Source organism: Oryzias latipes, chromosome 20 (assembly GCF_053564925.1).
Source record: "Oryzias latipes strain Hd-rR chromosome 20, Olatipes_Hd-rR_3.1".
Lineage (NCBI taxonomy): Eukaryota > Metazoa > Chordata > Actinopteri > Beloniformes > Adrianichthyidae > Oryzias > Oryzias latipes.
The window spans coordinates 16,465,875-16,487,347 of record NC_136256.1 but is presented as its reverse complement, the minus strand read 5'-3'; the positions used below and the strand labels follow the sequence as shown (position 1 = coordinate 16,487,347).

The 21,473-nt window shown below is 38.9% G+C and overlaps 3 protein-coding genes across 5 annotated transcripts; 1 reads left to right on the top strand and 2 right to left on the bottom strand.

The window, feature by feature from the left end:
* The first annotated feature begins 1,933 nt into the window (after nt 1–1,933).
* Nucleotides 1,934–5,760, top strand: psme1 (proteasome activator subunit 1). Of its 2 annotated transcripts, none has more exons than XM_004080955.4 (11): nt 1,934–2,197; nt 2,486–2,518; nt 2,602–2,664; nt 2,760–2,861; nt 3,674–3,731; nt 3,865–3,962; nt 4,055–4,123; nt 4,700–4,767; nt 4,902–4,956; nt 5,082–5,168; nt 5,534–5,760. In XM_004080955.4, exons 1-11 carry the CDS (start codon nt 2,159–2,161, stop codon nt 5,612–5,614), a joined length of 753 nt encoding a protein of 250 aa, XP_004081003.1. In that variant the 5' UTR covers nt 1,934–2,158; the 3' UTR covers nt 5,615–5,760. The 2 variants fall into 2 exon arrangements, with proteins under 2 accessions (XP_004081003.1, XP_078794459.1); XM_078938333.1 differs by lacking the exon at nt 1,934–2,197 and adding an exon at nt 2,292–2,366.
* Nucleotides 4,564–8,183, bottom strand: fitm1 (fat storage inducing transmembrane protein 1). The gene is made up of 2 exons (XM_004081211.5): nt 7,769–8,183; nt 4,564–6,471 (listed from the first exon to the last, which is right to left on the bottom strand). Exons 1-2 carry the CDS (start codon nt 8,047–8,049, stop codon nt 5,793–5,795), a joined length of 960 nt encoding a protein of 319 aa, XP_004081259.1. The 5' UTR covers nt 8,050–8,183; the 3' UTR covers nt 4,564–5,792.
* Nucleotides 8,184–8,839: 656 nt separating this feature from the next.
* Nucleotides 8,840–20,405, bottom strand: dcaf11 (ddb1 and cul4 associated factor 11). 2 transcript variants are annotated; one of them, XM_004080954.5, is made up of 15 exons: nt 20,197–20,405; nt 19,703–19,918; nt 18,430–18,557; nt 17,765–17,883; nt 17,580–17,644; nt 17,338–17,438; nt 16,471–16,617; nt 14,341–14,395; nt 13,962–14,030; nt 13,756–13,813; nt 12,228–12,413; nt 11,917–12,070; nt 10,945–11,097; nt 10,749–10,855; nt 8,840–9,769 (listed from the first exon to the last, which is right to left on the bottom strand). In XM_004080954.5, the coding sequence occupies exons 2-15, from the start codon at nt 19,903–19,905 to the stop codon at nt 9,686–9,688; spliced, it is 1,629 nt and encodes a 542-aa protein (XP_004081002.1). In that variant the 5' UTR covers nt 19,906–19,918; nt 20,197–20,405; the 3' UTR covers nt 8,840–9,685. The 2 variants fall into 2 exon arrangements, with proteins under 2 accessions (XP_004081002.1, XP_011487106.1); XM_011488804.4 differs by having other exon boundaries at nt 20,053–20,395.
* Between the last annotated feature and the right edge of the window lie 1,068 nt (nt 20,406–21,473).

Genomic DNA, 21,473 nt, shown 5'->3' with positions numbered 1-21,473 from the left:
TGATAAAGAAGGAAAATACACAATGTCCTAATATGCCTAGTCTTCGTCTGTGTCTGCCAAACATTTGCTCGGATACCCGACCTTTGTCCAGACTATTTCTCAACGGCTGAAAAACACCCCACTGCCTTTCAATCACTTATCCAGTCAAAGCGTTCACAAACGGTCATCCTCACGTCAACAAGTGCAGCCTTTGCCCTTTGCATCCAACCCTGAATATTAAATAACACTGCAGTGGTTAAGATAGACATAAAAGGCTCAAAAAATTTCTCAAAGGTCTTCGTAAACCTATACATCAATGGAGGAGAGATTATACACAAATGGGGTAAAAAAAACAACCTGTGACCATATGAAGCACTGCAGCTGAATCATGATAAGGACTCTGACCTGTGTCCACTTTCTTCCCTTTTTTTTAAAACTATATTCTTTGACCCAGAAAGATTGGATTTAACTCTGTTTAACTACATGGTGATGAAGTTCCCCTTATGATGAAAGACAGCAGATCCATTGAAAACAGGAACAAAGGTTGTCCTCTCCTCAAACCAAGGTCTTGACTCATTTTTCCCTTTTAATAATTTTCTTCCTTCATATTTTTATGCATGTATATTTGTTTCTGTTGCTTGGGTGTTCCTTATTTTTTGCATAACATTTTAATAAATCTCTATGACACGACGACGAGCGGATATGAGCTGAAAATGAACGGTGTGGTTTGGATTGAAATGAACCACAAAGCAAACAACAATGTTCCCGTTGTGTTAGTTCAGTAGCTGTTCATCTTTTTCTTTAACCAGTGGATCGTGGTAAACTTTCCTGGACATGCAATACAACAGCACCCTCTAGTGGTCATGACAGAACTAGACCTTTTTTTTCTAACCTGGGTCATACGTATGCATACGACGGAGTTTTAGGGCCACGGTGAGGAAAAAAAATTCTGGCCAACGTGGCGAGATTAAAGTCGTATATGCAACCACATGACATTAAAACAAGAATAAATTGTTTCTTCAAATTAATAATTTGTGGCCACAACTAATATTTTGTGCACACAGATTTTTACTTTAGTGTATACTACTACAAGTTTGTGGCTACAAAATACATATATTTTTATGTACCAAATACTAACTTGTGGCCACAATATATTAATTTGTGCAAACAACATACTAATTTGTGTCCAAATATAGTACAAAATTGTTGCCCACAAAGTGCAAATAAAATGCTAATATGTTGCCACAAAACAATAATTTTTGCACACAAAACACAAATTCATAATCACATTATAAATTTGAGGAAACAATTTGTATGTTTTTTTCGAGCCTAGGTGATAAAGAGCCACATGACACCAAAAAAAAAGGATACATTGTTTCCTCAAATTAATATTGTGTGGCCACAACTAGTATCTTGTGCATACTGATATGTATTTTACTATAATAAATTTCTACTGCAAGTCTGTGGCTACAAAATACACATTTTTGTTCACCAAATACTAACTTGTGGCCACAATATATGTGTCCAAATATTATACAAATTTATTCCCACAAAAGGCTAACTTGGGCTCTGTAAAGTCATAGCTGTAAAGTCATAGCTAAAGTCATAGCTTTTATTATGGCAGGTCCTTTTTATAGCATGGCACAAGTTTAAAAATAATAATATCATTTGGAATTAATATTGCCATTTATAAATTAAAGGAACCAAAGATGTAATATTTAGAAATACTTTTTTAAACTTTTATTTTGAAAATCTGTGCAAACGTTATGTACATAAGGCGTTTAAAGTTCTTAGTTGCTTTCTTTGTTTACTGAATAGTTCAAACGCCTATTTCCTTGGTTTGCTTTTACTTAATAAAAGTATTTAAATAAAAATATTTAAAATAAACGTTTCTACGTGGGTTTGTTTAGGCTTAGTTTAAGTAATTGTGAATATGAGAAAGATACTACAAGTCCCAGAATGCAACACTGTGGAGTAGTGATGTGGGAAAGCACGGATATTACAGGAAAAACACTTTCATTTTCGATTTTTATGCTGAGTAACTGCAAGTAATCAATCCGCCGTCTCTTTGGCGTCGAATTACTCAGTAAAAACCGCGTTTTTTTGTACTTGATTATTATTTAGATCGAAGCCAAAACTCTTGAACAAGTTTAGCTAACTTTTCTTTTGCAGAAACAAGATGACTTCTCTTGATATTCGCCATGAATCTAAGAAGCAGGTGGGTGTCTGCTAGCATAAAGTGTCGAGTAGCAGCAGGTTCAAGACGCTTTCCCCTCCTAAAATACCTGACAGGTGTATGTCGGGGGTGCAAAACAGTAGAGCCAGAGCTCAGGTCAGCGTCGGCTTTCAAACACAGACAGCCAGCTGCAGCTCTGGGGTGAAATAAGGTGAAGGTTCGGCTGATCGGCCTGTTGCGTTTAGTGAATCGGAAAATTTGTTTAAAGCAGTTTCCCAATGGCGACACATTCAAAACAAAAGATTTCTAAAGTTTTGGTTATTCTTACAGGTTGATGAATTCTGCCAGACTCTCTCCAAGGAGGTAATTCTATTTTATTTACACCTATTTTTGTCCGTTTTAATCCCATGTGTGTGAGCCGAGTTGTTGTTTTTTTCTTCAAACAGGCAGAAGAACTGCTTTCCAAATTTTTCCCGGAGAAGATTGAGCAGCTGCAGATGTTGCTGAAGGTATGAGGAGTGGTGACCTATACTGACTTTTATAAGGAAATGGACCCAAAAAAAACGCTTTTTAAATATTAAAAATTTCATGTTTGTGATTTCAGACGTCTTTTAACTGTGACGACCTAGCGTCCTTGAAGGCCCCACTGGACATCCCAATACCAGATCCAGCAAAAGAGGAGGAAAAACGGAAGAAGAAGGAGGAAGTATGTCTTTTTTTTATTTTTATTTTTATTTTTTTTATCTTTATTTTTTATTTTTAGGAAGTAGGTCTTTGTTTCAGATTTCTTAAGATCCAGTATGGCTACCCCTGGAGTTTCACATTTTTTTTGTTTTTTATGTCAATATATATTATTATTTTTCCCGGTGTGTATTCTTTTGCATATGGTGCCTTAATTTTCCTCTCATATTCAGCCAAACAATGAATGAAGCTCTACTTATCTGATGTAACAGGTTTCAAAGCAAAAACCCTGGATTCAGTTCCTTTAACCTTCTTCCTGATTGTTGAATAGAGCTTCTCAGCAGGGATCCTCAGATCCGGGTTTATATTTAGTAAAGTGAAGTCGAAACACTCGAGCTGAGTCCCTGATTACCGTGGCAACCAGTCATGTGCAGTTTCTAAGGTTTTTTTTCCACCCATTAATCGGCCTTTTATGCTGTGACATTTAAAGCAACAGCAGTCCTTCATCTGGAAAAATGAATAATTATTCCAGAACTGCTACTGATTTTTTTAAAGCCGAAAAAAATTAGAATTTAGATGGTGACTGTTTCTTTTCACACCTATAATTTGAACAAAAGCCTTCAGGCGTTGTTGCAATTAAGGGTTTAAACAAATAAAATGGAATAAACTTGTCAATAGAATAGTTCTGAAATAATAACAGAGGATTTTTTAAAATATGTTTTTATTCTGTGAAGGTAAATAAATGCCACTAATGACATTTATTACAATTTCCAGAGACTATTAAGAAATCAGCACTTAAAACTGAAATTCTTTTGACGTTATGTTTTTTTGTTTTAGAAAGATGCAAAAGAGGGTAAAAAAGACAAGGACAGCGATAAAGAGGATGAAGATGCAGGTAAATTAGTAGATGGGGGGAAAAAAAGGAGCTTAAGAAAACTTCAATGGGTCTTCAACATAAGGACTTTTTTTTCACAAATACACAAAATGATGTAGAATTTCTGGCAAATATGGATCTTTTTACCCTTCAGGTCCTCCTTGCGGTCCCATCTATAGCAACGAGCGAGTTGAGAGCCTCCTGCAGGAGGTCAAGCCGGAGATCCAGACGCTGAAGGAGAAGCTCAACACGGTCAGCCTTCACCTTCAGAAATTTGGTTTGAAGCTACATTATAAATATTTGCATAACTGCATAATGTGATCTTTTTTTTAAATTACCAACAGGTATCAATGTGGGTGCAGCTCCAGATCCCTAGAATTGAGGACGGCAACAACTTTGGAGTAGCTGTACAGGTGGGTGGAAGGATGTGACGTTTCTGAGACGTTGCAGCTTTTTTTTACAATTGGTAACTGCATCTTTAAGTTAAACAATGTGTTTACTCTATTTATAATATAAACTTTAGAGGTGACTCTATATTTTCCACAACTTGACAGTAATCTACCTAAAATGCTTGATTTAAAAAAAGTTTTTAATATTGAAAAGTAATTTAAAATGAATATTTTAACATGACGGTTTTTTTTTAAATAGCGTTTTCTTTTTAATATTTTGTTTTTTCTAATATGACAAATCTCAGTTTTTCTTGTGGAACAAAATCTGAATGAATTAAAAGCCCACTCCAATCATGGTGAGCAATTTTGGAGCTATCCAGCCGAACAGTTTTAGCTCAGTTTTCTTAACATGTCTTCTATCATGAGAAAAATGTCACAATTACATGTCAAAAACGGCAAAAACACCATTTTTATCATTTTTTAATGAGCTACAGTCGTAGAAAGGTACTCGTCGGAAAATTTCTTCCAATATTTTCATAAGAAGCTCTTGGATAAAAGCAACGTGAAGCGTGAAACAAATCACCCTCTCATATCCTACAGGAGAAAGTGTTCGAGCTGCTGACCAGCACACGCACCAAGATTGAGGCAATCCAGACTCAGATTTCAAAGTAAGAGCAGGATTAATCCAGTTTTAATATGCATTTAATTCATAAAGAGAAAAAGATGCTAGGTTGGTTTATGCTTAGCTATTTTAGCACATAAATGGAAAAAAAATGATGCAACCTATCTCGTTTCCTTCCAGATATTACAGTGAGAGAGGTGACGCTGTAGCCAAGGCCTCCAAACAACCCCACGTGGTGTGTATCTGTTGTTGTGTAATTGTAATAAATGTGTGTAATTGCAAGGTCGACTGCTGCAGCATCTCTGTTTGCACATATCAGATGCAAGCCTGTTTGTAAAACGTGTGGTCCTTCTGCTGCAGGGCGACTACCGACAGTTGGTTCACGAGCTGGACCAATACCAGTACTGCGAGCTGCGACTTCACATCCTGGACATCCGCAACACATATGTAAGACTGCGTGTTGAGCTGAGCGTCCGTTGTGCATTTTCAGATGGATGCCGTGTTTAGAGCCCCAGCTGTGTCCAAGCAGCAGGATGATGGCTCTATTTCTGCTTAATAGGAGGGTAATTAAACTAATTGCCGTGGTTGTTTTAAACGGATTGGGGCTCAGCGTGCAGTCCATTAATCAGATTGTCTCTTTGGCCATTGTCCTCCTGCGTTTGATGCTGCTGATGAGCAAAGCCGTACGTTTTATCTGATGAAAGGGGCCGTTGAATAGTGGCTCTGGTACCTGAGCGCCTATCTTTAAGTTATTTCTTGATGTAACCGTCCCATCTCTGCTTCTTCATCACTGAGTGTGTTTCTGTCTCCAGGCTGTGCTGTTTGACATCATTAACAAGAACTACGACAAGATCAAGAGGCCCAGAGGAGATGGGAAAGCTCTCATCTACTGAGACTGGCTTTTACACAACAAGTGTAGCATGACACTGTTATAACAATCCCCAATCTCTTACAAGAAAAAAAAAGAAAGTTTTCATTTTCTCCCTGTGCTAGCATTTTGGTTTGGATTACAAAATAAAGCAACATAATCCCTCTTGAATGTCTGGCACGTCTTACTTTGAAAAACATCCTTCAGAGCCGTTTGGGCTCCTTCACAGAGCCAGAGGTGATAAAAAGTTCCTCTCCTGGTAAGCCGGGGCAGCACCATCTCAGGTTCAGCCGGTACCATCCCTGATAGAGTCCTCTCCAGCCAAGGTAGCCCAGCGCTCCTCCCAGCTGTTGGGACGGCCAGTTGGGGAAGTTTGCAAGCAAGCAGAGAAGCAAGAACATCCACATGATGAGCAGGACCACACAGAGAAGGAAGAGGATTCTTATCGGAGCTCCAGGTGACCTCTGCTGGCGTTTCTCGTGGGATAAGTGTCGGCCGAAGACGGAAATCTCCTCCAGGAGGAGCAAGCAGCACAAACAGAGAATCAGCACGTTCTGGGACACTTCATAACCCCTCCAAAGTAGATTTGCTCTAAGGCAGGAGGCTTTGGTTTGGTCTTCATGCAGCAGCAGGGGAGGCTGTGCTGCTGCAGCAGGGCTCTGGACATCCTGGGCGGGGGGCATGGGTTCATAACAGCTCCCCGCTGCGTCCTCCAGCAGGGTGAGGAGGCGTCGAGTCCCCCACCAGAGCAAACCTGCCAGCCCTATCCGAGAGAAGTGGCGGAGGGAAACCGGGACGGATCGACAAGCAGAGAAGGAGAGGAGGAGGACGAAGGAGCCGGTAAGGATGCAGGTCCAGCCCCAAGTGGATCTGAGGAACTTCCTGGAGAGGGGAGGGAGGTGACCAGACATTTTTATATTTATATTTCAGACGTAGTCAAAAATACAAAAACTTTTCAATGTTATTCAATTCTTTTAAACGGCTTGTTGCAATCATCTATCTGGTTATGAAATATGATGCGGGTGTTCTGTCACGTTAGAGGATTGTCCGCTCATTTGCTCCACAAGTGATTATCAGCAGCCGGCATCTCCAGGAATAAAAAAACAAAGACAATATTTTAGTATGTCTGTTTATGGTAATGATAAATATGTGCCATGATTAGTAAGGGCACACAAATGCATTAAATTAAAAATGAATTAATCTGCTCCTATAATCTGTAAATCCAATAATTTCCTGTTAGAGTTGAGTATGAGTGGGAGTATCCAGGCTACTAAATCAGGTTTGATTCAGGTCAATACATCTGTACATTTAATTTACAGTCAGACACAATTCCATAAAATATTGATGGATTTTTCCTATTTTTACTTTAAGATAAATTTCTTTGGTTATGAAGAACAGTTTTCCATAATTAATAGGGGTGTAATGATTTAATAGATTAATCTCTTTCTATTCCCATGAACCAACCAGATCGATCTGTCTGAGTCAAAACCTAAAGACGACCAAGTGCATCACAGTGGATAACATATGACTGACTATGAATGACTATGTCTGACTGCAAAAAATGATGGGTCCATCATTCCAGTCCAATGTGTGGAAACACTTCGAATTTAGCAAAGACGTGACCATACAATGTGCTAGAATGTTCAGATAATGTTCCCTTTGGATTATTTTAATATGGAAAAACAACAGTGGGCTGAGCTTTATGAAACTAAATTGTGAATGGATTTGTCATTAATTCTTGTTAACCTGTTTGTGTACATATTTAATTTATACTTGATTATGTTAAAGAAATCCAAGGAATGGGGAAAACGTCACCTTTCCTGTTCAGTAGCAGGTTTTTATCTCTGAGTCACACTGGTTGAAGTTTTGGCTAAAGATGTCCAGGATCCATTTTAGGTCAGTGAATCATATCGTCAACCACAAATTGATATATATATGGTATCATTGCTAAAATGATTCGTTACACCTCTATTTCAAACAGGATACATTGTTTTTGTTTGATACATTGCATTTCCCAAATAAAGGTTTATTGAAATAATTGGCTTTTTATAATTAAAAACATTGATTATATTCTATTTAAAAGAAAAATTTAATGCCGTAAATTAACATAAATTATATAACATTACTAAACTTTTATGTGGTTTTCTTTAATCAGAACTCAGTAACAAACAGGCCTCACCTGTAAAGGAAATGGTTGCTGTTCGCAAAGATGTTGTGCTTGGATACCCAGAAACTCAGCAAAGGTCCAAAGAGGACCAGGCCAGACAGCACCAGGTGGAAATGTCTTCGGACCAGGTTGCTCCCTAAAATCCTGGCTAGTAGGTTGGTAAGCATCTGCAGAGCTGCATCCAGAGGTCTGAGGAGGAATCTGCCTGACACCTTCAGCTCTGTAGCTATCATGTGAAACCTTTCCAGCTCTGAGACGAGGCCCTTCCAGGAGTTTCCAGTCTTTGGATCCATTTTTTTTTTTTTAAATAATCTGTGTTTTTAGCTAGAGAGCCCTGCTAATGTTTGCCCTCCTGCCTTTTGTCTGCCAAAAGGCACATGAGCTCCACTCCCAGAGGCAGGCATGCAGCAGAGCGCATAGTTTTTAAAAATACTCCCCCCTCTGTCCCCTTTACCCTCAAACCCCCTCCTTGTTCACAACAGGCTGAAAGAGGAAACCGACTGTTTCAGCAAATGAGCTCATTATGTTTGAATGATCCAAATGTAATTATCAATGACTTCCATTGACAGTCTAGCTCAAATCTATGAATTTAAATTTAGATCGAAGCCTCCTTCACACATTTATGTTTATTCACCCCTTCACAATAAAAGTCTTTCATGTAAAGAGAAATTGTTCCGACAGAACCTTTGGCTTCCCTCCTGATAGCAGCTGCTGGAGCCAAACCGAATTTAACTTGGAAACTGCTGCCAGGCTACATTTGGATCTGAACAGCTGCTTTTCTCGCAGCACTTCTCATTTCCAGGTTCTTTCCTCCTCTCCTAACTTCATCTGACTCAAACATAACCGGGTCTTAAAGCAGCAGGTTTTCTTGATAATCAGGTTTAGAGTCAGTGAGACCAGCAGGTGTAAAGGGAATTTCAGTGTAATTTTAGAGCCTTTGCTGCAGTGTCTACGATGCCCTTCAAACCACCTTGCTGTAGCTGTAGCCAATTGTCTGAACTACAGCGACCATAAGTCATGTTTTAACCTTGGTGTGTGTGCTTAACATCTGAAAAACACACAGAGATTTGTCATTGTGACGCATTCGGAGAAAGATTCCTTTTATTGTTACTGTAAAACAGCAGTCAGAAAGAGAATCATTAGAAACACCTGAAAATTGCATACAGATGTCTTCATTGCGCACATCTGCAGTCCTGAACTGAACGTGTTAATATACAAATCTTTAAAACAGATCATTGGCTTTCATTGGCCAACACAAAACAAAAAATATATAATAAAGTTTTTTTCAGAATCAAAAATACAACCAGCAGGTACATTTTCCAGCAGTGAGCTGTCGGACACACTGTGAGTTTAAGTTGAATGGGGCATTGCCGTTGGGGAATTAGACAACCAGAAAACAAAATTCTATTATACTTTGTCTCAAAGTGGGAGTTTAAAATAAGAGAGCACCTAAAATAGGGCACTTTTTTGTCTTACTTATAACAGCAGAGTCAAAACTGATCCACTGACAACTACCTAAACACACTCCCTGACGCACATACCATTAAAAGGCTAAACATGTGTACAGATTTCTCTCAGGATCCCCGCACTTTCTGACATTTACTGGATCTAACGAAGCGTTTAATTTCCACAGCTTTCAGCATGAAGCATTTTAGGCCAGAGGCTGCGGTTGGGTTGAGCTGCGAGGGACAACCTGGAGTTTCCCTCAGTGCTCTCCTCTGCGCTGGACAAAGAGCCACACTGTCCAAATGAATACTTCACAGCCATGCTTAACGTGGACTGGACTTAATAATACCCAGAATTACATTTTAAAAAGTATTATACATCTCTCACGGTCGCTCTGAGCTTAAAAGCGTCAGAAAACCGACTTAAGCTTCGTCCCCGTCTATTGTGATGTCACATCCCCTTCTTCGTCTCGTTGCTCCTCTTCTACTGTCGGTTGTGCTCCCGCTCTCGGTCCTCCTCTAGGGGATGGGTCTGCCTGTGCTCCCACATTCGCACCGCGCCGTCCCACTGCAGACGACCATTACAGACAGTGAGTCATGGGAACTGACCTGCAGCTGAACCTTCCTTAACTCAGAAATACCTCTTATTTTGAAAATATTTGCAGCTACTTAAATAATTTACTGTCTAATGTTCAGTCTGTGCACCGAGGCGTTTGAAATGGTGCCGGTTGATGCTGCATGTAATGTTTAACACGAAGAAAAGACTAAGATTTAAAACATAAAAGACTAAAATTAGGTTTTCTATTATTTTGAAAGTGCATCTATCCAGAAACGCCATGCGTAGAGATCACTCAATCCCCCAAATTTAACACACACAGCTTACTTATAGTTTTTATTTTGAAATGTCAAGGATAATAATTAGACACTTGAAATACTAATTATTTTGCTAATTGGGGCAGTCAAACAGCAAATAGCTAATCTAAATATGGAACTAAATTCATCCAAATATTAAAAGAAATAAAAAAATTACAATTACCATGTGATCAATACCAATCTTTTACTTTTTTTTTTAAATAAAGTGATTCTATTTGTGAAAAGCACTTTTTAAATAATATTACTAACTGTTTAAAAAGCTTAAAACCCATAATTTATATTTTATTATTAAAATGAAATTTATTTTCCTTTTTATTCCTTATTTTTTCCTTTTTACTTTCTGGAATTTTTGTTTTTTGAGATGATTTCCTGCAGAAGCCTCATACTTATAGACAAGATCTGAAAAAAATCCAGTTTAATTGAACGTTTTTTTATTTTTTGACTGAATTAAGGGCCACTGAAGCTCAGTGCTGCCCCGATGTAATGTAATTTGTACTTTTTTTCCTTCTGTGTTGTGTTTTAACTTGCCCTAAATGGACTATGACATTCTATTATGTTGTTTACTTTTTTCTGAATATGCGACTGAAATGACACTTTCTGGAATTTTGTTGTGCATGTAACATGTGACAATGACAGGAACGCTTATTCTATTCCATTTCTTAAAAGATACTCACAGAGCTGCTGATGATGCTGGCCTCATACGGGTGCCAGCTGACGTCCCGCACGCACGCGTCATGACCCAACAGCCTGGAAACCACGGCTCCGCTCAGCACGTCATAAACTGGACACACACCAGCGTTCAAACACTTTCAACTCTTCAAAATAAAAGCATCCGGTCTACACGTACAGTATTTACATTTAGAGACTTACTGATGATTTTGCCGGTGGAGCAGCCCGAGTAAATGTATCTCTGACCGGTGCTGAACTCCGGAGAGAAGCGGCAGCGGATGAGGGTGTGGAGAACGCCGTGTCCACGGTACGTCATCACCGAAGTGTCACCTGTCAGTTTGTGCTTCTTTAGAGCTGTGAGAAAAAGCAAATACAAAAAACACGACAATGTTCAAGGACGATGGGGGGAAACACATTTAAGAAAACAATTCCAGTCATTAAGACAGGTTTTCTCACACTAAGATCATTTTTCTGTTGAATAAAATTCTAGGTTAGACAAAAAAAAGACAATGTTTCTTGAAAAAGGGTCTTTTTACTTTCTTAAGATTCAGTTTTTGTAGTGCCGGCTGCAAGAACAAGACCCTCTTTAAAGGTGGAAGAATTCAAGCAGATGTTTGAAGGAGAAAACCCCCAAAACAAGCTGCTAAAAACACATGAAACTAGCTGACACTCGCTTGCTAGCAGTCACTGCACATGGACAGTTACCTACTACTGGTAGGTAAAATTTGCATTTTGTTCAAAAGATTTTATTGCATCAGAAAGGAACGTCTGGCCCACTGATTGTAGCACCTACATTACAGCTACAGGCTTTTTCCAGCTGCATTTTTTCAACTGCTCCCCATTCACAGCAATTTTAAACAAGAAATACTCAGTAATGCAGAGTTTAGCTTATTCTTATTATATGTCCTCCATCAGAAAAATGCCACCAGAACATGTTAAAAATGTTATTTTCATTGGAGTGAGCCTTTAAAATATCTCTAATTAGTGTATAGACTGTGACTGTGCTGTGACTCATGCATGCTCTAAAAACACAACATAATTAGTGTTTGCAGCCACAGTAACAAACGAGAAGCATGGGTACGTTATATGCAGCCTGAAAGCCATGTCATCAGGAGGGCTGCTTCAACTCCAATCCCTCTGCTTCAACTCCAATCCCTCCGTCTCCCTCCTCACCTCTCTGGGGAACCTGCTGCCAGCGGTAATCCCAGTTCTGCTGGGTGACGGCCAGGCGGGAGGCAGCCAGCCCCTCTTTGGGTGAGAACTTCCTGACATCCCACAGCTTGATGGACTGGTCCTTGGAGTTGCTGATTAGATAGCGCGCATCCCCCTGGCACAACCGGGAGGAAAGAATAATAAAGAAAACGAAGCGCACTTTCACACCGACATTCCAGACGAATTGCGCTCGGCTAAAAATACACACTCCTCAACCGATCGCTTTGTGAGAGGAAATTTCTCACAGATGGATTAAACCAAAACACGCATACCTTGCTGTGGATGAAGGTGATGCCATCTCGATGGCCAGCCAGCTGTCCGACGGGCTGCGGTCGGTCTTCTCGTAGCGTCCTCCTGTCCCACACCTTGCACAGAGCGTCGTCGCTGCCAGAGAAGAGCAGCTGGGACGAAGAGTCGGCGAACGCCACCGCATTCACGTCGTCTTCGTGGGCGTCAATCTAAGAGCGGCAGGTGCAAAACACAGGGAGGTCTGTGGTAATGAATTTCTTTCTTGCTTTGTCTAGTCAGACATGCGCAAACACACATGCAAAATGGGAGGGAGAGAGTCTGAAAGACAGTAGGACAAATATGAAGCAGATGGTGGAGATCAATGGCTGACTGGTACACAGAGGGTGGCTGAGGGGGGAGGAGGAGGAGGAGGAGAGGCGGGTTTAAACATGACTGCCTCTCTGCAGGGTGGGGCTGCTCCCTTTGATGCTACGCTTTAAACAAAACTCCACATCAGCGTCCTCTTTCTAATTTAGCTAAAGGTGCCACTAAGCCCAATAATTGAAGCTTCTGTGAGGATTATGGAGACCAGGGTTCATCTAAGGACAACATACCTTTATCGCATCGGATTTCAGCTCCAATAATCCTGTACGTCACACTCCTTTTTTCCTTTTTAATTTGTTACATTTGACAAACGAAGGCTACGTTTTTCTGTTTGATTAACCCAATCAACAAAAAAAAGGCTGCAAATTTCTAATCCAAGGGGTGAGTTTTTAAACAATCGTCCGGTACCGTTCCATAGCGGAGGACAAAAAACCACGACCTACATTTTTCCCATTTTATGCAGTTTTATTTGGGAAAACGACTGGATGCCCCACTACATCAGACTCATTCTTGACCCAGGTTAAGTCGCTAGGTCATGTTTCGAAAATACATTCACTACTTTCTTAAATCGGCTGTGTGGACCGCTAGATTGAAATCCCCAAGATGGCAATGTAAAAAAGAATCGAACGTGTTCTTTTTACAGAAAGGAGCCAGTGAAGAAACAGAAGAAATCTGCATTTAACGTTAAAAACGAAGAGTCTTTGCTCCAAATATGGATAGTTGTTCCCACACACTATAATAATAATAATTAATAATATTCAGCAACCAACTGTCTGAAGTCATGAGGAACAGTGGGTTCATGTTTATTATTATTTTTAGTAAAACTGACACTGTTGGGTTTTTTTTTTTGCTTCCATTTTGTCAGTAATCTGTATCACATTTGAAAAGTTCCTACTTGAAATCTAGTGTTCAATTAAAGTTTAAAACAAATGCAGATATTTCCCAGAGGATGAAGACAAACTTTACCTCGAAAGTTTAGAGAAACTGGGAGCTAAATTAAAGACAGGCCATGAAAATATTGTCTGACATGTAAGTAATCGTGGCCTGAAAAAGGTTGTAGACCTCGTCTCTATGAGCTCAACAAATGTGAATTTTCTCGAGTTGTATTGAAAAGTAGGAAGTACTACGGGGCCAAAACACACTGATTTTTGAAGAAAAAAGATGGGAAACTATGCACAAGAATCCAACCTTCAGCGTCCGTCTGTTCTGTTCCAGATCAAAAACGTAAAGGCAGCCATCATTTGCTCTGGAAAAAGGAAGGAAACAAATCCAGAATGAAAACATTGGCGTTAAAAATGTTCAGCGTTTCTATTAAATAACCTGTTTGACTTGTGCGAACAGAAAGCGTTGGAAGCCTTCGGTCCTTGTCAATCATAAAAGCAAATGCTACTCACCCGCCCAGAATCTCTTTGCCATCTGTTGACGCTGTCAGTGAGAACACACAGAACCTCCTCTCATCTGGACTACAAAGCACAAACACACAAAATCTGATGATGCAGTAAAAGCACAGTCAGTGACTCACAACCACACTGCCTATGATACACCACCCAAGGTTAAGAAGCTGCACGCGGACACATCACCTCCCTAGCAGTTACTCTTAGGAATGCTGTGAGTTTGGTGGTGGTGCACATATTGTTTTTGAGACAAACACAGCATGAATGACGGCATCAAACATCCATGTGGGAATGAAAAGGTGGGAGGAGGGATGGCTGGTAAGGAATGATAGATTACCTGCTCCACAATTTTATAAGTTACTATGAGGGAAATACTAACTTGAGGTCCAGGGCGGTGTGGTTTTCACTGTCTCCATCTATACTGCACAAATGAACTGTGGGAGGAAGAAACAAACCAGAGAGAACTCATCAGAAACAGGTCATTGGTTCAGCCTTAGTCAACTCTAAATGTGTTTGTTTTTTTGCCTTTCTTCTCTCCTGAGAAGTTAATCTAAACCTTAGACACATCACTGCTATTTTAATGGCATATTTGTGTCTTAAAAAGCAATATTCCCATATTTTTACTTGTTATTGATTCTCTTCACAGCAACACCCAATGTCTTCCACACTCAACAGGTCTACAGATGGCTGCAAACTATGCAACAAAGACTTCAAATGAGCTCTCAGAACATGTGAAGGAGGCTCCAAGAAAACATAAAAACTTTAATAAAACACCAAAAAAAAAAGGATAAATGCACAAAAATCATTCTACAGAAGATCCTTGTTGAAGAAATCAAACTCCTTCACATCATCCAGCTGAGTGGGCAGCTGAGCTGAGTACTCATTACTGTGGAGTCTCCACCTGGAAGAAGGTCTTACGTATGCAACACCATCTATAAACATAGAATAAAAACCTGCTAATTGCCCTTCAGGAGGCAATCAAGATTTCCTGATGAAAGCTTTGGGATTTTTAAATTTCCACTCCAATCATCTTTTGATCTATTTTCAAAGTCCCAGTAGTCTTTTAATTATGATTTGGATGTTTTTAGCCTAAACCAATAAACCGTGTCGTATTCGAGGACAAAGTTTCTACTGAGCAGCATAGATCATTAGAAATTTGCCTCTGAGTTGTAGCCAGGACTGTTGGCACGGACCAATCCCGCCCCCCTTCCCATCACCTACAATTGAGCTCTCTGTTTACACGCTGTCCTCTTACATGCTCTGCTAGCTTACAGCCCCTCACAACCCCAACCTAACATTACTGGCACAGAAAAATGGCGAGCAATATTGGCGCTATCCAGCCTCACAGTTTTGAGCCAGCTCATACGAGAAAAACAAAGACGTCCGTGGTTCTGCATTGATCTATTTGTCTGCAAGTAGATGCATCAGAATCCAGTGGAGCAGGAAGCTTGAGGCCCATTCATATTTTCTACCTCACTAATAGGAGGTTTTTCAAGTCTGTTCCAGATTCAAACTTTTTGAATACAGAAATACATATAAATGCCATTTTAAGCTTAATGTTCTTAACACATCATGAGAAAAAAGACACAAGAACATTTTAAAAACAACAAAAACACAATTTTTATCAGATTGGCTCTTTAAACCGTTTAGATTAAGTAAACTAAACGGTTCAGAATCAGGCTGACGTTTTTTAAATATATTTTTATAAACCCTTCCTACTGTTTATTTTTGTACTTGATCCCAGATTGATTTCTGACCATTTATGACTTAAAAAAAACATCTGTAAGGCTTGAAAGAGCTCACAAAGCTAAAACCTTCCAGTTATTTTATTTAATTTCTTTACCCCATTTGTCAATGAACCGATAGTTTATACTTTTGTACTTTCTAAAATGTTGTGCATAGCAAGAACAGAGCTGTGTGTGTAAATGTTCTTTTCTGACCCACTCTCATCTCAGCCGAGTGTAAATGTGCCAGACTTTTCCTGCTGTTCTGCGTTTACCGTGTCACAAGGTCAAGAGAAACGGTTTGTGCAAAGAGATTTTAATGATTTGCATGTTTTAGTACCGCTCTGTCTAGCTTCCCGTTAGCTCCATCTGCTCTGTGCAGACCGACAAAGCGAGACCTCGACTGAACGCCAAAACATGCTCGGTTGGTATCTTGAGCAAAGTAGACGGCTGCTTCTGGGACGTTTTTGAAATACACTACTTCTGGTGAAACCATGCTGATCAGCTAGATAGGAGCAGTTCCTAAAAAGAATCGGATAAATGACCCATGCTTCACCAGTTTTTAAAGATCTGCCTCATTTGAACATTTAGTGAAAATCCAGTGACGGAGACCAAAGACTGCAGCAGAAAGCACTTTTACCGAACTCTAACAGATGTGTGGCGACATGTTGGGAGAAGGTAAATAATCTAAACAAACAATCCGCACATTTCTGTGCCCTGAGAATCAGTTGCACATGAAGAAGCCTTTTTCAACGTGAGGTATTTTATAGGTTTGCGGGTCTTACTGTAGTCAGACCAGCTGGAGTACAGCACATGTCGAGCATCGGGAGTGAAGCAGACGTCCAGTACGCTCCAACCCACGTCCCGCGCCCTCACCGTCCGCTGAAGATGGAAGCGGCCTTTGCTTGTGTCGTACAAACGAATGACCTGGTCTGCAAAAAAAAGTCAACAAAACAAGTCAATTCAACAAAGGATTTTTTTAACAAAGAAAAAATAACTTTTAGTAATTCATTTAAAAACTTTGATCATTTCTTACTTTAAATCCTTTGCTAACATTCAATTATCAACACTCACAAATGGTAAATAATTGGAATTTAAACACAGGGTTTGTCTCTTCTCATCTCTTTTGAAAGCAGAGTGTCAGCAAACTTTGTTGTGCAGATATAAAAAACAACAACAAAGTTTTCCTAATCTCCACCCTTTAAAGTTAATTTCCAATCGTCTTTTGATCTAATTTAAAAGCATTTCCAGTGTTTTTTTAATTATGATTTTGACGTTTTGAGCCAAAATTTAAAAAATTGTATTGTTTTCTTGGACATAGTTTCTGCAGAGCGGCAGGAGTTCATTAGAAATTCGCCCGTTACAAACTTTTTCAAACTGCTTTTTTCCCCCATCTGCTCCTGATTCACAACGATTTGAATAAATAACTCAAAATTGCAATTTTAAGTTTAATTTCTTTATATATATTTGTCCTCAATCATCAGATAAATGCCACAAAAACATGGTAAAAACACCAAACAAACTATTTTCATCTGAGTGTGTCTTTAAGTAGGAAAGCAGGATTACCAACAAGCATGTTTTGCCCCATTTGTCATTATAAGGTGAAAAATAACAGTAAAAAGAGGCAATAAGTTGGATGCCATGAGTTTTACCTTGGCAGGCAGAGAGGAACAGGTTGCCATCTTCACTGTAAACTCCACAAAAGGCTTTCTGCTGGTACGTATCCTTATGGGACACGTGGTTTGGCAGGAAACTATGAGGAATCAAAAAGGTCACAATCATCATATCGTCAGAAGGAACTGAACTGTCTAACAAGAAAGTGCATGACAGAAAATGGTGATTCAAGCTCTAATTTGCCCAGTTTACTTGCATGTTAGCTGTAAAATATACTTACTGTGTTCGTATACGGCTGCACTCTCCATGAGAAAAACTAGAACCTCGACAACGGCCTTGTTCCCTCTGTGCACAGAAACGATTAACTAATATTGGTTTCAAACCAGAATAAAACTATATCAACATGTCATCTGGAATATGGAGGAAATCAAAGTTGTGACAAAAAAAGACAAAAGCTCTTAAAACCTCTGTTAGCATGTAGGTGAAGCTGTGACGGCTTTTCAAGGACGACGAGGCAGTAGCAAGCAGGATCTGTGTTCGGATCTCGCTGCTGTCGATTTCATGTGTGTCCGGCTGGGTGTCCACTATCAGGAAAGAACCAACAAACTGAAGTAGGTGCACAAATATGACCCCAAACTCTTCAAACGGACTATTAACAGACAATAACTACCAAAGAAAAGACAATGTTAGAAAAGACATGTTAACAACCATACAAACTACACAAAAACATGACTTTTCTTGTGATCAAGTTTTTACACTGATCCTTAAAATACTGCAATTGCCTTACAAAATGTAAAAGCATGGAACAGCACACGTTTATGATTAGACTTCAAAAACATTTTAATTAAAATGGCATATGACACACAAGTTAAAAACATTTTTTTCAACGTTTTTAATTTAAAAAAGTTATATTATATTATATTGGATTATCACTTGAAGCTATGTTTATATTAATATAATCTAGTCCAAAATAAATGTAGACAATAATAATTTTGGAGCAACACAATTTTGCTAGAAGACTAGCAAAAATTGAACTTCTAGTCAGTCTATCTGGTTGACTTTTACATAGAATGTCCATTGTCACAAACATATGCAGGTTTAGGATAATCAAAACGCCAGGAGAAAGTTACCTGGTGGATTGTAGCGGTCACCCAGACGTCCATCCCAGGCCCCTTCGCTTTCATCGTCAGAGTCCGAGTGTGACTGGACCAACTGAAGCCCTGTGGCTCCGCTGCCATGGACCAGCCTAACCTGGCCCCTGCACACACCAAACAAATCCTCACTAAAAAGCCAAAAATCTCAACCGTATACTGTATTTAGACCGTCTAACGTTGCTACAGCCAGGCTGCTATCAAAAATTTGTGTCAGCAAAAAAGATAAACTAAAGTAAAGAGAACTGTGGCTGAGGTCAAAGAGTCAAAAAGTCAAACAGCAGTGAGTGTAATGTTGATTTTAGTGCAACCACCTTCTTTTGACTTGCTGCAAGCAGACGGACGAACACTAGCTTGCTCAAAAGGATTTTGAATTAACCGAAGTATTTATTCAATGCGCGATTCTCATGGATGAATTATGGAATTACTGAGAGGCGTCACATCACATAATGCTCAAAGTATTTGCTGACTTGGAAAAAACATAACGACAGTAGAAGCTTTCCCTGCTCCGGCAGCCGTTGTACATGAGTTAGGAACCCCTTATAAGCACAAACATTCCAGGAAATTCCTTTCCATGCCGCTCATAATGAATTTTAACAACTCCAGAGGAACCAACTCCAAAAAATTACAACAAAATACACAAGGATTGTGCATTGTTATTGTATTTACACAAAAACAGTTTGGTCTGATTTGGAAGAAATTATAATTGCATAATTAAATGTAAAATCTGAATTAATATTTTTGATGTCATTTAATGCTTTTTGGTATGTCAAAAAGTGTATTTTTTTTGTTCTGTTGTTTATTATTTGGGAGAAATTCCAAATCCACAAGTGTAAATGGTCCAATTCCCAACCTTGTTTTTATGTATCCCATCATATTACAGAATGATAGATCACATGCAAATTATGAAGGCTGCGAGAACATTTTATTTTTTAAGGGAAGTGTATTTTTGTGTATATATTGAATAAGATATTGTAAATATCAGAACTGTAGATGTTGATAGCTGATGTGCAGGTAGCACAGTATGTGCAGTGTTTTCTTTAACCAATTGTCTTGTATCTAGTACCTAATAAAGTTCGTTTAAAAAAAGAATTTCGTTTTTGTTGTTTGTTCACAATTTGAATCCAAACCTTTATTATCCAGGGAAATGTTTACATATTCACGCGACCTTACAAAACTGATTAGAAGGGGTAAAAGTGTACAATTGTTGTTTAAATTAATGAGAACTAGCTCAGAATGATTAAAATGTCACCTTCTCAATAGATAAGCCAGCACTTCAGCTAAATCGACGTCCTCCTCCGAAGCAGACTGTCCTTCTTCTCCCTGTTGCCTGTCGGCCGTCCTGCGGCCTCGGCTGCTGCTCTGATTCGGTTCTGCTGCTTCGGACTGCTCTGCTGGGTTGCCACTGGAAGAACCTCTTCCACCAGACATCCCAGAACTAGACTGAGAGCCCATAAACCCCGAGGGCCTAGCACAGAAAAATACAATAGGGAGAAGAGGCGGTATTTTTTACCTCACCTGAGCCTCAGCCAGGTGAGGCGTTAAAGGAAGATTCAGTGAAAATACTAAACTAACAACGTAACTGACTTCATATTTACTCACGTATACGTAGTTTGTGACTTTTACAACAAAATGTGTGGTCTATCAAACAAAGTGAGGAGCGTATTGGTGCTGTGCGTTCTTCATCGCGGTTAGGCTGTGTTGAGCTAGCTGAACTGCTAACATTCTGACGAAAACATTAGCTACCTTTGACAGTCTTCGTGACAGCTCGGTTCTCAGTCGTATCGACCCGAACTGGACGGTTTACTATTTCTAAGAAGTCAGCCTGGTCTGTCACACATGACTTGTAAGACTGGAAGTTGCTCTACACAGGTTTCGATCAGTTGACTAGCAGGGCTAGTCCGTGAATCGCCATGTTGTTTACTAAAGTGTGAAAAAAAACTGCGCGTGCCCCCTAGACTTTCACCGTCACGTGATTCGCTCGCAGAGATTTGCTCTGACCTACATTCAGGTTGACAGTTAAAGACATTTATTTCTACTTTAAAAACGTAGAGCCATATGTTTTAGCCTATGTTGAAATGTGTGTTTATTTGAAGCATATATGAGACATATCTTTATTTAAAATGTCAACCAAACAAAATATGTTCTGTCTAGGATTCCCGTATTTCTAAGGGGTACTTTGCTCAACTTCATTTGTCTTAATGTAAAAAACATAAAAATAAATATAATATAGAATAGAAAACGTCTTTAAAATATGTTTTAAACGATATTTCCTTACAGTTCAATAAAAAATGTTTTTTAATTTTTTTAATTTCCTGTTCTAAATCTTAAGAAAACAATGGAGAAAAGTTTGCTCTCTGTAAACTCATTCCTTCTTATTTTTATGTTTTCATTTTTTTCCCACTTCCAAAAAAAAAAAAAAACAAGCAAGCAAAAAAAACAACAACAAATAAATACTAGCACAACCATACTTGACAGCTTTTGAGAAGTTCACTAATTAGGATTGGTACAGTATTTTGCTATAGAATTTAAATTCATTTTCATTGTTTTTTAACCAAAATCCCCTTTATTACTCTGTTTCAATTACCTGAACACTTACTGATGTATAAATACTGCCAAAACCTTCTATATCTCCTAAAGCTTTCAGAACTACCTCTGTATATAAATATAATGTGCAAATAAAGATAACTTGTTCTGGTTGGACAAGAAAAATTCTGAAGCTAAATGTTTAACATTGGGTGCATTAAAAAGTAAAGTGGAAAAACTGTACATGGCATTTGTAAAATTACAAATGTTACGTGTCTTTTAAGGTTTTTTTGTTTGTTCGTTTTTTATGTCTGTTTTAGATTAAACGAATCCACAAAAAAGAAATCACAATATAAAACACAATATTTAGAAATCGGAAAGAATTGTTCAATCATTGACGCATAAAGAAAGTTCAAGATCAGCAAAAAATAAACAAAAAGTGGCATATGTGGACGACATATTTTTTCACAAAAGCTGGATTCTGCAGATAAACAAAG

Bases quoted from the DNA above. Each gene is read 5' to 3' on its own strand.
- psme1 (XM_004080955.4), top strand. From the start codon at position 2,159: ATGACTTCTCTTGATATTCGCCATGAATCTAAGAAGCAG. The intron at 2,198-2,485 runs GTGGGTGTCTGC...TTATTCTTACAG, and splicing joins GCCATGAATCTAAGAAGCAG to GTTGATGAATTCTGCCAGAC. The intron at 2,519-2,601 runs GTAATTCTATTT...TTCTTCAAACAG, and splicing joins GCCAGACTCTCTCCAAGGAG to GCAGAAGAACTGCTTTCCAA.
- dcaf11 (XM_004080954.5), bottom strand. From the start codon at position 19,905: ATGGGCTCTCAGTCTAGTTCTGGGATGTCTGGTGGAAGAGGTTCTTCC. The intron at 14,396-16,470 runs GTAAGACCCGCA...TTCCTCCCACAG, and splicing joins CTCCAGCTGGTCTGACTACA to TTCATTTGTGCAGTATAGAT. The intron at 14,031-14,340 runs GTTAGTATTTCC...TGTGCTTTGTAG, and splicing joins CACACCGCCCTGGACCTCAA to TCCAGATGAGAGGAGGTTCT.
- fitm1 (XM_004081211.5), bottom strand. From the start codon at position 8,049: ATGGATCCAAAGACTGGAAACTCCTGGAAGGGCCTCGTCTCAGAGCTG. The intron at 6,472-7,768 runs GTGAGGCCTGTT...TCCCCTCTCCAG, and splicing joins AGCAACCATTTCCTTTACAG to GAAGTTCCTCAGATCCACTT.